Below are 17,526 nucleotides of genomic sequence, written 5' to 3'. Positions count from 1 at the left end.
GGCAGTAAGAATATACATATCGATAATTACCTTAAATGTGAACAGACTAAATGCTCCAACCTAAAGACACAGAGCGGCTGAATGGATACAAAAACAAGACCTGTATATATGCTGTCTACAAGAGACTCACTTTAGATCTAGAGACACATACAGACCAAAAGTGAGGGTTTGGAAAACGGTATTCCATGCAAGTAGAAATCAAAAGAAAGCCAGAGTAGCAATACTTAACATTAGACAAAATAAGACTTTAAAATACTGTTACAAGAGACAGAGAAGGACACTATATAATGATCAAGGGATCAATCCAAGAAGATGACATAACAATTGTAAATATATATGCACCCAACATAGGAGCACCTCAGTATATGAGGTAAACATTAACAAACATAAAACAAGAAATTGACAGTAACACAATAATAGTAGGGGACTTTAATACCCCATTCACATCAATGGACAGATCAGACAGAAAATCAATAAGGAAACACTGACCTTAAATGACACATTAGACCAAATAGATTTAATTTATATAGAGAGAGCATTCCATCCAAAAGCAGCAAAATACACGTTCTTTTCAAAGTATACCTGGAACATTCTCCAGGATATATCACACGCTAGGCCACAAAACAAGCCTCGGTAAATTTAAGAAAATTGAAATCAAGTATCTTTTCCGACCACCATGCTATGAGACTAGAAATCAGCTGCAAGAAAAAAACTGCAAAAAACACAAGCCTGTGAAGGCTAAACAACTAAACAACCAATGGATCACTGAAGAAGTCAAAGAGGAAATCAAAAAATACCTACGGACAAATGAAGATGAAAACACAACAATCCAAAACCTATGGGACACAGCAAAAGCAGTTCTAAGAGGGAAGCTTAGTGATACAGGCTCACCTCAGGAAACAAGAAAAATCTCAAACAACCTAAACCTTATGCCTAAAGCAACTAAAGAAAGAAGAAACAAAACCCAAAGTTAGTAGAAGGAAAGAAATCATAAAGATCAGAGCAGAAATAAATGAAATAGAGACTAAAAGCACAACAGAGAAGATCAGTGAAACTAAAAGCTGGTTCTTTGATAAACCTTTAGCCAGACTCATCAGGGAAAAAAAAAAGGGGAGAGGGCCCAAATCAATAAAATCAGAAGTGAGAAGTTACAGCCGACACCACAGAAATACAGAGGCTCATAGGAGACCACTACAAGCAACCATCTGCCAATAAAATGGACAACCTGGAAGAAATGGACAAATCTTTAGAAAGGTATAATCTCCCAAGACTGAAGCAGGGAGAAATAGAAAATATGAACAGACCAATTACCAGTAATGAAATTGAATCAGTAATTCGAAAACTCCCAACAAACAAAAGTCCAGGACTAGATGGCTTCACAGGTGAATTCTACCAAATATTTAGAGAAGAGTTAACCCCTATCCTTCTGAAACTATTCCAAAAAATTGCAGAGGAAGGAACAGTTCCAAACTCATTCTCTGAAGCCAGCATCACCCCGATACCAAAACCAGACAAAGATATCACACAAAAAAAGAAAATTACAGGCCAGTATCACTAATGAACATACATGCAAAAAGCCTCAACAAAATACTATCAAACCAAATCCAACAACACATTAAAAGGGATCATACACCATGATCAAGTGGGATTTATCCCAGGGATGGAAGGATTTTTCAGTATCTTCAAATCAATCAATGTGATATACCACACCAACAAATTAAAGAATAAAAAAAACATATGTTCATCTCAACAGATATAGAAAAAGCTTTTGACAAAATTCAACATCCATTTACAATAGAAACTCTCCAGAAGGTGGGCACAGAGGGAACATAACTCAACATAATAAAGGCCATATGTGACAAAGCCACAGCTAACATTATACTCAAGGATGAAAAGCTAAAGAAATCTCCTCTAAGATCAGGAAAAAGATAAGGATGTCCACTCTTGCTGCTTTTATTCAACACAGTATTGAGAGTCCTAGCCACAGCAATCAGACAAAAAAAAGAAAGAAAATGAATCCAAATTGGAAAGAAGTAAAATTGTCACTGTTTGCAGATGACGTGATACTATACAAAGAATATCCTAAAGATGCCACCAGAATACTAGAGCTCATCAATGAATTCAGTAAAGTTGCAGGATCCAAAATTAATATGCTGGAATTTGTTGCATTTCTATACACTAACAATGAACTTTCAGAAAAAGAAAGTAAAGAAACAATCCCACTTACCATTGCATCAAAAAGAAAAAAACACCTAGGAATAAACTTACCTAAGGAGGCAAAAGACCTGTATTTGGAAAACCTTAAGACGCTGATGAAAGAAATTGAAGACAACACAAACAGATGGAGAGATTTACCGTGTTGTTGGATTGGATGAATCAGTATTGTTAAAATGACCATACTTCCTAAGGCAATCAACATATTCAATGCAATCCCTATCAAAATACCAATGGCATTTTTCAAGGAACTAGAACAAATAATTTTAAAATGTATAATGGAAACAAAAGACCCCCGAATAGCCAAAGCAATTTTGAGAAAGAACTGAACTGGAGGCATCACACTCCCTGACGTCGGACTATACTATTGTACAAAGCTACAGTAATCAAAGCATTATGGTACTGGCACACAAACAGACACATACATCAGTGGAATAGGATAGAGACACTGGAAATAAACCCATGCACCTACAGTCATTCTATGACAAAGGAGGCAAGAATATGTAATGGAGAAAAGACAGTCTCTTCAATAAGTGGTGTTGGGAAAACTGGAGAGCTACCCATAAAAAAATCAAATTAGAACATTCTCTAACACCATATACAAAAATAAACGCAAAAGGATTAAATACCTAAATATAATACTGGATAGTATAAAACCCCTAGAGGAAAACATAGGCAGAACACTCTGACATAAATCACAGCAATATTTTTTTGGATCCATCTCCTAAAATAAAGGAAATAAAAGCAAAAATAAATGGACCTAATTAAACGTAAAAGCTTTTGCAAAACAAAAGAAATCATCAGCAAAACGAAAAGGCAATCTACTGAATGGAAGAAAATGTTTGCAAATGATATGACTGATAAGAGATTAATATACAACACATAAAAACAGCTTGAGTAGCTCAACACAAAAAACATACAACCTGATTTAAAAATGGGCGGAAGAACTGAACAGACATTTTTACAAAGAAGAAGTGCAGATGGCCAACAGGCACCTGAAAAGATGTTCAGCATCACTCACCATCAGAGAAATGTAAATTAAAACCACAATGGGATATCACATCACACCTGTCAGAATGGCTATTATCAAAAAGAAGACAAAAAAGAAATGTTGACGAGGATGTGGAGAAAAGGGAACCCTTGTGCACTGTTGGTGGGAATGTAAATTGAAACACTAATTCAAAAAGGTACGTGCACCCCAATGTTCATAGCAGCATTATTTACAATTGCCAAGATATGGAAGCAACCTAAGTGTCCATCAACAGATGAATGGATAAAGAAGACATGATGTGTGTGTGTGTGTGTGTGTGTGTATACACACACACACACACACATGATGAAATACTACTCAGCCATACAAAAAAATGAAATTTTATCATTTGCAGCAACATGGTTAGACTTGGAGGGCATTATGCTTGGTGAAATGTCAGAGAAAGACAAATACTGTATGATATCATGTGTGGAATCTAAAAAATACAACAAACTAGTGAATATAACAAAAAAGAAGCAGATGCACAGATACAGAGAACAAACTAGTGGTTACCAGTGGGGAGACTGGGGAGGGGTAACATATGGGGGAGGGGGAGTAGGAAGTAGAGACTATTGGCTGTAAGATAGGCCCAAGGATGTATGGTACAACACGGGGAGTACAGCCAATATTTTGTAATAACTGTAAATGGAAAGTAACCTTTAAAAGTTGTACTAAAACTTTTTTAAAAAATTAAAAGCTAGGGGCTTCCCTGGTGGCGCGGTGGTTGGGAGTCTGCCTGCCGATGCAGGGGACACGGGTTCGTGCCCTGGTCTGGGAAGATCCCACATGCCGCGGAGCAGCTGGGCCTGTGAGCCGTGGCCGCTGAGCCTGCGCATCTGGAGCCTGTGCTCCGCAACGGGAGAGGCCGCGGCAGTGAGAGGCCTGCGTACTGCAAAAAAAAAAAAAAATTAAAAGCTAAGAAAAGTGCAAAACAGTGTGTAATCATCTAAAAGCCACAGGCAATCCCTGATTCAGAGGAAGGAAGCATGAACATGTGTAGGAGTGGTGGGAGGTTTCACGGAGGGTAGGAACCCATGCTAGGCTTTAGGGGTACTGTGGCCAACGGATATGCCATTGGTACTTCTCTGAACCCTTTAGAAACACTTTCACACTTGATTCCAACAATAGTCCTTTAGGGTAGGAGTTATTACAGTTGACTCTTGAACATGGGTTTGAAATACGTGGGTCCACTTATACTCCAATTTTTCCAATAAATACTACAGCATTACAGGACTACAGTGATCCAAGGTTGGTTGAATCCACAGATGTGGAACTGAGGATACAGAGGGCCGACTATAAGTTATGCTCAGATTTTCAACTGCGCAGAGGGTTGGTGCCCTTCACCCCTGCATTGTCTAAAGGTCAACTGTATTCCTGTTTTCTAGAAGGAAAACTAAGGCTGAGAGAGAGAAAGCAAATTGGCAAAAGTCATCCAAGTGTCAGAACCAGGATTTGAACCCATACCTATTATGCTCTAACATCTGTGTTCTTAAAACAACCACACCCTACTTTCCTCCAAAATAAGAGAAGCATTTACAGTGTGGTACCATATACTTCAGGCACTGAGCGAGTGTAGGTAGCATAGTGGGTATAAATGCCAAGGCTCTGATTTTCAGATCTGACATATAAGTGGTAAGTAAATGGTAGCCAATAAAGTTACCCTAATTATTGGTCTTGCTGCCCCCTTCTCTCTCTCGCTCTGTCACACACACACACACACACACCCCCCATGCTCATCCCTGCCACTCTGGTTCTGTTGGTTCAAATCCTAGCTCTGCCTCTCAGAAGCAGTATGACTTGGGGTGAGTCATTCATTTCTTGGCACCTCAGATTCCTCACTGGTGAAACAGTGATCACATTGCTTACCTCTCAGTATCACTGTGAGGGTTAAATAAGAGTCTGACACAACACGTGGCTCATATTGCTGTGGTAACACATTTATTTTGAAAGGTTCTTTACTCACGATGTCCTTTGAGAGAACCAGAGATGCCCAACTGAGGGATACTAAACATCAGTGCACTTTCTTGGCAGAGTGTGTGGTACAGGATTTCCTGACCCTCACATCTTGCTTATTCCTCAGTCCTGTCACATGGGATGATGGGTAACCGCCCTGAAAAGCCGTGGGGAAAAAGCACGGCTGAAGTGGGATTTCAGTTTAGCTTTTACCGACTATATGATAACGCTTAATCCCATGTTGTTAGAAACTTTAGAAGCCAAGTTGGATGCTGAGAACATTTCCCTCACTTTTGAAAGGGGGTTCCTTGCTGGGGAAGGATGTCCCTGCCTATTGTTCAGGGCCCTGAGATAAAGAATAGCTAGAACAGTGTCCTCTGATTTTACGTAGTTTTTTGACAATTAACATTATATATCATTCTCCTTGCATTGTGCTTTGGGAAATTATTCCTGGTTAAACGTTTAATTTCAAAATAATATTTTAATAGATTATTTTCCTTTGTTTATTTAGGCCACAGCTTTGAAACGCAGCAAAGGAATTCTAGGTTTCTAAAACAGTATCATGGGTCCTATTTCCTTTTTGGTAAAGCTCTTGGCACTGCTTTAGTTTATATTCTTGTTTAGAAATTCAGGAATCATTAAAATGTGATCCTCTTTGAGCTTGGGAATTAGGAAGTCACTAAGGTAATTATCTGCATATCGGTGTTTAAATGTATAATTACAGAGGAGTCAGACTACAAGTGTGTAAAAAGGGTAATTAGTACCTTGCTTGAGTTAATGGATTAAAACTGTGATGTTTGGTCCTAACATAATTGGAACTCTGTCATCTGTGAAGGTCACACCTGTTTTCTTATATATATAAGGTAAGGAAACTGTAGCAAAGAATGTACTGAAGCATCCAGAATTAATTGCGGTGGGAGATTTATAGAATTATATGATTTATAGACTTTTGAATTATAGGAGTTTACCTAATGTTGCACTATGAATGTGGAAGTAGTGGTTTCAAACACTTAAAACATTTTGCCTAGTAGAGGTCTTTTTCACCTGCTTTAAATTACCAGATTAAAAAAAAAAATGTCTTTCTATTTGCTCATTTAAGTGTTCCGAATGTTTATTTCCTTAGGAAGGCAAACTTTAACTGGTCTCATGTTGACCCATCTTAAGTTTCAAAATAGAATATTCATTGGTGGGTTTACCATGATACCTTGTTGAATTTACCTAGCACTTACATTTCTCAGAGTGAAAGTGCTCTTTTGTTAAATCACAGATCATGTGTTACTATTATTTGACAGGGTTGTAATTGGGATGCCAACACCTGACCCAAGGTGGGGATGTTGGGTGTCCTGTGTTATATTACATTAAGACTGGAGGCCTAAGTCCTGGGGCTGAAAGAATAGTTTCTGTGGAGCTTCAGTCATGTGCTGTGTCCTCCTGTCATCTTATTTCACTGCCACTTTTGGAATCGGTCTCATTCCCTGTGTCTGAGAGTAACTAGTGCATTTCTCAGGCCTTAGAGCATCAGGGTGAAGAGGGAGTGTTTTGGTGCAGACAAACCTGGCTCTTCCTTGTCTGCGTCACCCTTATTTACAAAAATGCGGGTCATAACTGTACTTTCTTGAGGGGTTGTTCTGGTCATTAATTCTGACTGTGGCCCAGAAACCATTTAGGACTAAGTCTCAATAAATAATAACTGTTACCCATAGAGGCAAGTCCCAGATTTAATATTTTATTTGCAAACTTCTTGTATATGTGCCAGGCCCAGGAGATGAAGTCCTCTGTTACCCAGTTTTTGAATACCTACATAGTGATCACCTACATGCATGGTCTCTTTCCTTGACATATTAAGGTCAACAAAGTATAAACAAAGAAATTACCAGTGCTACTAGGGCCCTCAGCTACCTGGGTTTTTCAAGACCTCCCATAGCATTCATTGGGCACTGAATCATAGCTCAAGCCAGTATGTCTGATGATTGTACTGTCGCTGCTAAGTTGTTGTTACATCCATGTAGGTAGTACCCTGCCCTTATTCCTACTCCTCTGCCTTCCTGCGGCCAGCTGGGACGTAGTAGTTAGTGAATGAACCTCATTAAGTGCCGAATTCTGCACCGCCCCTTGCCATAATGGAGTGCGAGTAAATGAAACTATTACCTTTCACCCTTCCAAAAGAGTGTATTTCAGAAAAAATATAATAGAGACTGTACAATTTAAGCTGTGTGCCCTGTGGTGTAAGGATTTGTTAATAGAAAATATTAATTTACACACATCTGCTAAAGTGAAACAGATATAAATAAGCTAAATTCTGTTACCTCTCACATCCCCCTCAAGCTGTCCTTTGGAAAGATTGATTTCCAGATTCAAAAGGTTTTTTCAAAATGTCTCTGTTCCTCCCGTCACAGCCTGCAGTGTACATAAGAATAAAGAACCGAGCCCAGGATGAGTATCTGACCGTCACCGGAAATGTAGCTGACACAAGGGCAACATCTGTGTGCCTTTCTCCCTACAGTGGGAAGAATACCCAGATCTGGCACTACTGTCGAGGACTCTTTAAATCCAAGGTAACCAACCCCACTGATAGTATACCCCGCTTTTCGGTCTTTGGTCTTTTTCGTTTGGAAACCAGAATCTTGCCAAATCAAATGGCATGATAAAATAATGCAATTTCCTATCAACAGTTTTTTGCATAATTATAAGAACATTGACATATATATTACTGAAGCATCTAGGTGAAATGGGCTTAGAAACTAGATTTTCTACATCAAAAAATTCTCTACTTTAAGTAAAAAGTAAGATTAACACATACTATGGATATTCCTAAATGGTTTTTTTAAACCAGTGATAAGTCACTGTACCCAAATGGACAATGTGCTTTTGTGAGACGTTCCTTACACTCTGTGGCCCAGGTTAATTTAGCTGTCTTTGTAATTCCAAACATGTTGAAGCCTCCTCATCTTCAAAATATACAATGAAGGTAGAAGAGAGCTGCTGTTTTTTGGAGGAAGCTTAGAAAATAAAACTTAGGTTTCTTTGTTTTTCTGCAACCCTTCCATTATGTTTGATGCTGTGGGGAATAAGACACCAGTTTTATTATATCACCAGTGGATTATCGACCATTTTCTCATGCTTCAACAGAAATGAGAAGCACTTAAAAGTAATTATTGTCTGGGTATCTTGCACATCACCCAAGGTTTTTTTGTTTTTTGTTTGTTTTTTTTGCGGTGTGTGGGCCTCTCACTGCTGTGGCCTCTCCCGTTGCGGAGCACAGGCTCCGGACGCGCAGGCTCAGCAGCCATGGCTCACGGGCCCAGCCGCTCCACGGCATGTGGGATCCTCCCGGACCGGGACACGAACCCGTGTCCCCTGCATCGGCAGGTGGACTCTCAACCACTGCGCCACCAGGGAAGCCCACCCAATGTTTTTGTAAGAAAAACAGGCTCGACCTTACACATTTAAGCTAACAGGGATTCAACATTTAATTGTAATTCAACAAACCTTTGACCATCTGTTGTCAGATCCAGACCATCCTTTTAAAAACAAGTACCTCTAGTTCAGTATGTTTATTTCCATACCATCTCCTTCCTTCAGCCATAAAGAAGACTTAAAAAGTTGACTGAATTTATAATTATGCTAGTTTTCTTTTGAGATTAGACAGTCATGTCTCTGATCTGTTCACATGAAAGAAAAGGGGCCCAATCCAATTGATTTTAGTAAACACAGTACTGCCAATTTATTTCTTGACCCTTTTAGGCCAGTGACACATGTCTCGATGTGATTGGTGGTCGAGACATACCTGGAGCTAAAGTTGCCCTATGGACTGAACATGGGCAGTTCAGGCAGAAGTGGAGACTGAACAAAAATGGGACCATCAGCTCCTACCTCAGTGACCAACTTGTCCTTGATGTTAAAGGTAGGCCTGTGATGAAACCCAGTGTTCTGTGTCCTTGGATATTCCTTTTAAATTCCAAGCCTCCTCCTCCTTATGGGTAAAAGAAGTCCTTATGCATAAGGGAAATATTAAATCATTTTAAATTATGCTTGAGAAAGTCGAGATACGCCATTTTAACAAAACAATTAGCTATATACGGATCAAGAAAAAGCCTAAGGACCAAGCCTACAAAGGTTTTTGTTTATCAGTACAGCTGTAAAATTTTCATTTTCTACATGATCTTTGAGAACATTTCTAAATTTGAAGCATCATCAACCATAAGATGTCATCCATTTCCTAAAGAAATATTTCTCACTTTCTGTTGTGCATTGCTGTGGTCCTTAAAATGTATGGTCCTTTAAATTTATCATTTAAACTTGTTTTTGAGTCCAGCCAAGGTCAGGGCCAATATTATTCAGTGCTGTCGCTTTAATTGAGTTAGTCATAGCCACTCTTGGTGTAGAAACTAAAACCCAGTACCTGCCGCTGAGCTAGAGCACTCTCAGAGCACTGTGTTAAGAAACCCATTGTCAGGGCACACCGCTTATGCAAACATCTATTATACCACTTAGCTTTTCAATCAGTCATAATGTCTGATTTGAGGTGAAGAATAGCTACGCCCGTTTAACCTCAGTTTCCCATTTCAGACCGCTTTACAAATGACATATTAATCTACCCCAACAGTGAGTGGGCTGAGCAAAAGCCTGTGAAAACTGAAATTGCTAAGCACCTGTGTGAACAAATAATCTTTCCTTTTGGGATTTCTGTTTTAGGAGGAAATTATTATGACAAAACTCATGTAATTGTAAATGAGCCCCTGGAGGGAGAAGAAACACAGAAATGGGACATTGAAATATTGTGAGAGAATCTGCAGCATCCCTGAGAGAGAGCAAGGGGAGAAGGACCCTCATGCCCCGTGAAAAGGAAGCTACCTGTCCTCATGCTTCTGGGATCACTGAGCAGAATGAACTTCTTCCCCAACCTTGAAGACTATTGTTGTTAACCATGGAAAAGCTCAAAATATTCTTGCCAGTCATCCAGTGTTCCTATGAAGAATGCGTTAACGATTTCTGGGAAAGGTTCTACTCCTGCTTGATCTCCAGCTTCGGTGAGCAAGCTTCTTGAAGTCTCTTCTCTCTCCTTTCCACCAAACACGAATCCTATCCCTGATAGCCATTATAGGACACTGGTGATGCTGTCATCCTGTGTTAATTAACCTCCTAGTAGATGTGTGTGTGAATGCAAGGCACAGAGAAGCAGAGTCCTATAGGTCAAGTCATACTTTTAAAAAGATGAATAATATTTTTAGCAATATCTGAAAACATATTTAATAAACCTTACTATTAAGCTGCTGTATTAGATAAACATTAAAGGTTCCCTATTGAAGCTTTTATAACTGAAGCACCGTAAGTATTCACACTTGTAACTGACCCCAGGGAGGGGACCTCAGCTTTGTAAGGAGAAGGCTCAAGTACAGGAGTGTTTTCTGTGGCTGTTGTTTGCTCGGTCCTTCAAACTAAAAAAGCACAAGTAGCCTGCGGCTGTCCTTGCACTCTAAATATTAACAGAGACACCCTTCTGGGTGACAAGACTGTAAGTAACCGGGGCTTACCTATCCTGGTTCTGAGACCTCACCTGATCTACCCTCAAGAAGTGTTTATAAAGACTCTGTCACCTACGTGTAAGAATAGTCAAATTTTTCTTTGCCTGAAGTAAGGGGAAATTTCAGATGTTCAAATTAAGACCAAGTAGTATCTGATCCTTGACTATACCACTTTACTTTACAAAATGTGACAGAAAACTCAGTTTTTCACTCCCATTTTAAATAGCTTTCATTCAAGCAAAATCAGGTAGGATAATGTCTTTGACTTAGTTTCAAGTAATCATTACCACCATCACTATACAATTCTCAAGCATTTTTCCCTCCTGAGTTGGTTTTAAACTTACATTGAGACAACTGTTCCCTTCATCCCCAACTTTTGCCAGAAAGCAGAAAAAGGTCTGCTCTATTTTTATATACAGAAAGATTAAATTCTCCAATGATATTTTTAAAAATATCAACCTGTATGCACTTTAGAATGTTAACAGTGAACTGTTTAAACTCAAAGACCCACTATTTTGAGTATTTTTTATAGACTTGGTCTTTCCATGTAAATATTATTGTGTTTTTTTTTTCCCTTTCCTTCAATCTCAGGCTCTTTTGTCATCTTTCAAGCAACATCTGTAAAACTATTTTATGCCCACAGATGTGAGTGCCTGTTAGTGTGGCAGTATTATTTAATGAAATTGATGTTATAGGGTAACTTTATTTTAATGGGAGGCCTTGTGTGTACACAAAGGTAGGTATGTATATTTTCACTGTAAAAAACCAAGTTAAAAAATTCTTCATGTTAATTGTTTAAAATTTTTCTAGAGCCAGTGAGGCTCTTTAAAGAAGTTGTTTCTTCCAAAGAACAAAGACAAAGCCAGGTAACGACATGTAAATTTAAATGATACATTTATTGAGCTGTGCCTTTTCTACCACACTGGATTAAATAAACTTGTCAAGAAGTACGGTTTTTGTCACCTTCTGGGACATTTAGTAATTTGCTGTTCTTTCTTCTATGTACCTCTGTTAGTACACATGGCCAACTGGTCACCTTTAACAGGTAGGTCTCATGTTATGTTATTAGATACACAGGTAAGGAAAGTTACATTCATTATGTCCTTGGTTCAAAGCAACAGGGGCTCCCTAGCATGTAAATCTTTGCAGAATCAAGTGTCTACTATTTTATATATACATATTTAAAAAGAAGCAAAGGCACTAGACTACTTGGATTAAACATTCTGTCCAGAGGGCTAATACCAGGCTTTGCTTTTCCTCATCTGTAGTAAGTTTCAGGTCCTTGACAGAAATAGCTGAACTGTTCCAAATTTGCTTCAGTGCATCGATATGTGATAAAGGAAAGCGAAGTCCATGAGACTGAAAAAAGATAAACTATTTAGTCACTTAGGTGGCATTTTCCATAATTTCTCAATACATCATTATTGATATCCTTCACAAGTATGAAACTTGTTTCAGATAAGCTACTTACAAAAACTATGATAACTTATGAAAGTTGCTAATTCCCATATGAAAACTCAGACTTCATGAAAGGTATTCTGTTTTATAGAGTAAGAAATATTAATCCTTTGAGAAATGCTTCACATTTGTTACACCTTTCCCACAAGGCCACAGGTCCTAGTATCTTTTAAAGTGGGTACATATATCACAGAAATGTCTGACTTAATCATCCCTGTGCAAGGGCTGTCAATTTGTGAAATGTGAAGCCCACACTGCAGTCATAAAAAAGGTCATTACCCATAAATCAAAGGTAACAGATTCTTCCCAGCCACCAAATCGCAGGAAAGACATGCATTTTAGGTTGGAACAAACCTCTGTTTCCTCATTTCCCATCATGTGTGTGTCTCTCCTATTCTTTAAGGAATGATAGATGTAAACCATCTTTTCTCCAGTTTCATCCTTAAAAAAAAAAAAACACAGCAAGTCGTCAACACCAAAATATTGAGCACTTCAATACTAGGAGGGTTTTCCAATAACAAAGGTCAACACCAAGAAAAAGCTTAATGCCTCAGTGCTTAAGTGAAATTTATTGAACACTAAAGAATCCTTCTGGCAAAAAAATTATGAGATACAGATAAATATAGATATATACACACGCAATGTAGAATATACGTATTTCATTATAGTGCTCACAGATTACTATTTGTATGCAGCAAATAACCACTCGTCATTTTTCAAAAAGATAACAGCATCTTCAGAAACGACCTAATGAAAAAGCAACCATTTATATATCAACTTACCAACGAAACATTCAAGTTTTTCGTTTCATCATACCTGCACTATCTTTTTGCATCAGAAAAATTTGACATTCCTAGGTATACATAAATGGACAATTTATGAACACCACAGAGTAAATATTAATTCCTAAGAAATACCAGCTATGTGATCTATAAAAACTTCTATTCCACGTACAGTAAAGTAGGCTCCCGAATGGTCTCGACTTCCCGTCCCTCTCCACCCACCATAACACAGTGCACTTTATTATCTCTTCCAGAACCTTTAGAAATTCCTTGTCACCTCTCACTCAGACGAGGACCCAAAGCCTTAGCCTGAAATAGAACGCCTCAAACTGAGTGATTGGTTAGCAGAATAACTAGGATTTTCTTTTTTTAAATGGGGATGTGGGAGTATATACTTTTTAGGTTTTATATATATGTTATAAACCAGTCTTCTCCAGGGCTGGCCCTGATGGCTGGAAAAATAGGGTTCTGGAGACATCTCGGTGCCCCCCGACTCTCATCCCCTCCAGACATTCATTGGACACCTCCCAAGAAAGCTGATTAGGAGGAACAGGGTGAAGCCACAGGGCATGGGAGAGTTCCCAAGGGCTTTAGGGTTGTGTGGGGTGCTTTCAAAATAAATGCAGAGGCTCCACACCAGACGAAGCCCAGGAACTTACAAGTTCTAAAAATTTTCCAGTTGACTGTAATCAGCCAGTTTGGGGAACCACTGGGCTAGGTGGCAAGGGTATGGAATGTAGATTTTCCTCTCCATCATCTACAGAGTAGAGAGTTTTTGAGAAGAACCATCAACAAAACCATATGTAAAGGCAGGTCTGCGCCGTATACAGGATGGGCGAGGGACTGAGACAGGGAGACGCATGAACGGGGTCTGCGGCCGTCTAAGCAAAGGCAACCTGGCCTGAATTAGGAGACAGAGAACAGACATTTAATTACTAATTAGAGAAAAGAAGGAGGGTTCTGTGGGGCCGAAGACAAGCCCTCAAATGCCCAACAGGCAGGAAACCTTGGAACCATAACAGTGAGATCTGGGCATGATCTGATCTAAAGAGATGGCGTTAAGCTGTGAGGAGGTGGATGCCCAAAGGAGGAGGGCAGGGCCATTTGTCAGTCTGATAACCTGGGGCCTGTGATGGAAATGCCCTGAGAAGAACGGAACCCCCTTCCCCTCTGGATACTCACGGATGGGTCCTGATCGGGTCCTACAGTGAGGACAACGTGGTCTCTAAATTGCAGCCTCACAGTGCTGTCCAACCCCGGTAACCGTCCACCTGGAAAACCCAGAGACAGGGAAAGCCATCTTTCAGAGAGGAAAGCAGCAGGCTCAAACCTGCTTGCAGGAGCAACTATTTAGGAAGTACACTTAGTAACAATTTGCAGGTGAAGCCAAATGTGGGGCGCCCTCTCCAGCTCAAGTATTCGCTCTCCCCGACATTTACGGTGATCTGAAAAGTGTAGCTGACATCTTGATGGAGCTCATCCTTATACTGAAGACACACATACAGACTTCTGTTGTTATTTATCTAACTGTAAGTTCATTTAAATAGTTGTCACCAGTACCCGGGGAGCACATACTATCACAGTACAGACAGGGCCACCATGCCTTCTGCACAGAATGCTCTCACGTCTCCAGTTTCTCTCCCCTGCTTGCTCCACATGTGGACTCTGAAAGGACTTCCAGAGCTCAAAGTGCACCACCCCTCCAATTACTAGTTCCATGACCATGGCAAATTATTCAGCCTGTGTAGGTCAAGTGCAGTGTCATAAAAAAGCCACCTAATAAAGTCCACAGGAAAAACTACTCTTTCCTAGATTGGATTTAACTTAGTGAAAAAGCAGCCACTACAATCAGACCAGCCTTACAGGGTCTTCTGGCTGGAGAAAGAGTTGAGGGATCATAACTTTATTGACTATAAGGACTAAGGCAAGGAAAACTCTGGATAACATATCCTGGGCCATAAGCTGATACTCAGAACACTGTTCTGCTAAAGATTAAAATATGTGCTGGGAAAACATGTGCTATTTTGAGTAGATGCTATCAAAAACAAATTTTAAACTCCCGCGCCCCCCCCCCCGAGACTATAATAAAAATGTACATAGAATAAAAATGTAACATAGAAAATGTTAGAAGGGACCTTGTAGAGTGTGTATCTCAGTGGTTCTCCACTGGTGATAAGGCTTTTATGAAAATTAGTGAAAATGAAACTCTCCCTGTACCTGACTAAGAGAGAAGGAGCCTGAGAGCCAGCCTGGCACTCACGGCTGTGTCTCCATGTTCTCCAGCTGAACACAGGCCATTACACAGAACCCCGATATTAAGCAAGGCCACGCTGTGACTGAGAGAGATCGAGACAAAACCAAGACCACTTCATCATCAGGTCAGAACTCAGGCCAAAGCAAGGACACTGTCCACACCACAGAAGTGACCAAACGTGCCCTATCCTGGCTGACCTGAGTGACTGCTGCTGCTGCTCTACCAACTGTCACCTTGGCTTCATTTCACTCCTCCTGCTACTGGCTAAGATTTACAGGAGACCCAATCCGAGAATCCCTCCTTTTTCCCGACAGCATTCAATCCCGAGCCAAGCCCTGCTTCCTTGAACCCTCCTGAAAATCACCTAACTCAAACCCAAATCCTATAAATCCTTTCCAACATCCTTTTACCGAGGTGCCTACAGGCCCCAGTGGCGTGCTCTCTTCCCTGTTACAAGTCAATAAACCCAGCTTTGTCCGACTACAGGAGTGTGGTGTGGTCTCTGCTCCAGAACACCGGTATCACCATCCACCCAGAAGTCTATCAGTGTCATCTGTACCTGACACCTGTCACAAAATAGTCACCTGGGACTTGGGAGAAGGTCTGATAATCTTGGGCATTCTGGTAGTTCCCCTGCTGATGGCAACATTTTACCCATCCCTGGGTTAACTCCAACAAGATTATTTCAATGTTCAAGTTCTTAAAACTTCCTGAAGATGATGAATTCCAGAGGGGCCCTAACCACACATACTCCTCACCCCAAATCACAGGGCTCTCATTCCCCATCAGGCTGCATGTCCTGTCCAACCTCACACTAAGGATAGGCCCACATTAATCCTCAAATGCTTCATACATTCCATCAGCTCAAAGAGGTGCCCACCCAGAAAAGCTCAAAATAGCCCACATTAGCCCGACCACCTAGAAGAAAAGAGCAAAGCTCTACCTGGTGTTGAAAGCTCTGCTCCATCTCCCACATAGTACGGTGGGAGTCTGTTCATAGCAAAATCCTTCTTCATGTCTGCTGAAAGCAGTTCTCTGGTGCCCTCCAGCCGGTCTGCAAGCATCCTCAGAAAGCCACTTAATTTTCTTGTTGCAACGGCTGTGGTTTCCACCTGCTAGAAACACAGAAGTGAGTCCGGGCCCAGACTCCAGTGACCTTACTGCCCAGGTCCCAGTCTCTGGAGTAGTCCACTGACCACCATCACCCAGGGCAGACGCAGATCCACGTCACTCCCTTAAGAACCGTATCCCTTTATTTCCTCATAACCACTGTTCATCTTAAGCTGCCTACCGTTTGCAAAAAAAGATCAATTTTCAGGATTTTGCCTGAAAAGAGGGATCCCTGGGAACATGGCACAGTCTCGGCTTTGCCTTTTGAAAAGCAAATCGCTGTCTAAGGTGTCTGCTTCAGACCGCAAAAGCACCCTCTGCTCAACTCAGCACTGATGCACTCAGCTTCTCAAAACTAGCCAACAGGGCTGCTGTTTCAAAGGTAAAACCAGGACGGACAGGAAAGCCAGGGAGCACACCAAGGCCAGGCTCTCCAGTGGGTCTGTCCTAACTAGTGATCTCACGTGTGCTCAGGCTACAGTTCCCAAGCCAGGTTAGTTATTCATTCAACCACTGATTCAGCCAGAGCTCCCGGTGCCTGCCATTGCCGCCATGAAGTACAGGAAGCGGGCCGTCTGCACAACACTGTTGGTCCTTTGGGCGGCATGCAATGTGCAGCACTCCATTTGTTCTGCAAACCACCGTGCCTGGGAGAAGACGAGCTTGGCTCGCACGGGGAGGACTCTGGGGTCCCGAGGAGGGAGCCACAGCTTCAGCTGTCCTGGGCTGTGGTTACCCCGCCTTTCCCACCTGCCTTTACTCCTTACCAGGAGCAGCTGCCGGGGTATGCCGGCCCGTAGCTCTACGTCTGCCTTTGCAGTATCAAACACGAGCCCTGAAATGGTGTCCAAAAGGAAATCTCCCCATGAACTGGAACGTGTACCAAGAAAAAAAAAAAAGAGTGAACACATAAGAAATGTGCACAGAACACTGATTACTAAAAGCCTAAAGCTACAAACTGTCACACCAATTCCCCTGCCCTGACGTCCTGAGTTCCACTAATTTCACATTACTCAGCATAAAGACTTACGGCCTTCATCAGTCAGTCTTCCCTTACTTCCCATCCCAGACACTCAGGTGCAAAATTAAAGGTGGGAAGCTAGGCTTCCTTCATGATTTGTCTTAAATGTAAAGATACCAGAGAATTAATTACAGACTGTCATAAAGTAGGAAGTTTAAGGGACCAATTTTTTTTTTTTT

The 17,526-nt window shown here is 40.8% G+C and overlaps 2 protein-coding genes across 12 annotated transcripts in view; one reads left to right on the top strand and one right to left on the bottom strand.

Moving 5' to 3' along the window:
- Nucleotides 1-11,672, top strand: part of CRYBG3 (crystallin beta-gamma domain containing 3) — a 114,727-nt gene extending 103,055 nt beyond the window's left edge. For 3 of the 4 annotated variants that reach the window (XM_049709989.1, XM_049709988.1, XM_004272627.3), the window contains 3 exons: nucleotides 7,594-7,752; nucleotides 8,942-9,101; nucleotides 9,893-11,672. In XM_049709989.1, the coding sequence (XP_049565946.1) occupies nucleotides 7,594-7,752; nucleotides 8,942-9,101; nucleotides 9,893-9,981 (408 nt within the window). In that variant the 3' untranslated portion in view covers nucleotides 9,982-11,672. The remainder of the gene's footprint in view (nucleotides 1-7,593; nucleotides 7,753-8,941; nucleotides 9,102-9,892) is intronic. The other variant, XR_007477496.1, reaches the window with a different exon arrangement.
- The window catches only part of RIOX2 (ribosomal oxygenase 2), a 27,275-nt gene continuing 21,025 nt past the window's right edge, over nucleotides 11,277-17,526 (bottom strand). For 5 of the 8 annotated variants that reach the window (XM_033433346.2, XM_033433350.2, XM_033433351.2 and 2 more), the window contains 5 exons: nucleotides 17,094-17,196; nucleotides 16,160-16,331; nucleotides 14,145-14,233; nucleotides 12,535-12,621; nucleotides 11,277-12,081 (listed from right to left, as the gene is read on the bottom strand). In XM_033433346.2, coding sequence (XP_033289237.1) covers nucleotides 11,923-12,081; nucleotides 12,535-12,621; nucleotides 14,145-14,233; nucleotides 16,160-16,331; nucleotides 17,094-17,196 — 610 coding nt within the window. In that variant the 3' untranslated portion in view covers nucleotides 11,277-11,922. Of the gene's footprint in view, nucleotides 12,082-12,534; nucleotides 12,622-14,144; nucleotides 14,234-15,179; nucleotides 15,299-16,159; nucleotides 16,332-17,093; nucleotides 17,197-17,526 lie in introns of those variants that run through there. The other 3 variants (XM_033433349.2, XM_012534064.3, XM_033433352.2) reach the window with 2 other exon arrangements.

This window comes from Orcinus orca, chromosome 5 (assembly GCF_937001465.1).
Source record: "Orcinus orca chromosome 5, mOrcOrc1.1, whole genome shotgun sequence".
In the NCBI taxonomy this organism is placed as follows: domain Eukaryota; kingdom Metazoa; phylum Chordata; class Mammalia; order Artiodactyla; family Delphinidae; genus Orcinus; species Orcinus orca.
The sequence above is the reverse complement of the archived record's forward strand: the minus strand, read 5'-3'. Positions and strand labels throughout refer to the sequence as shown.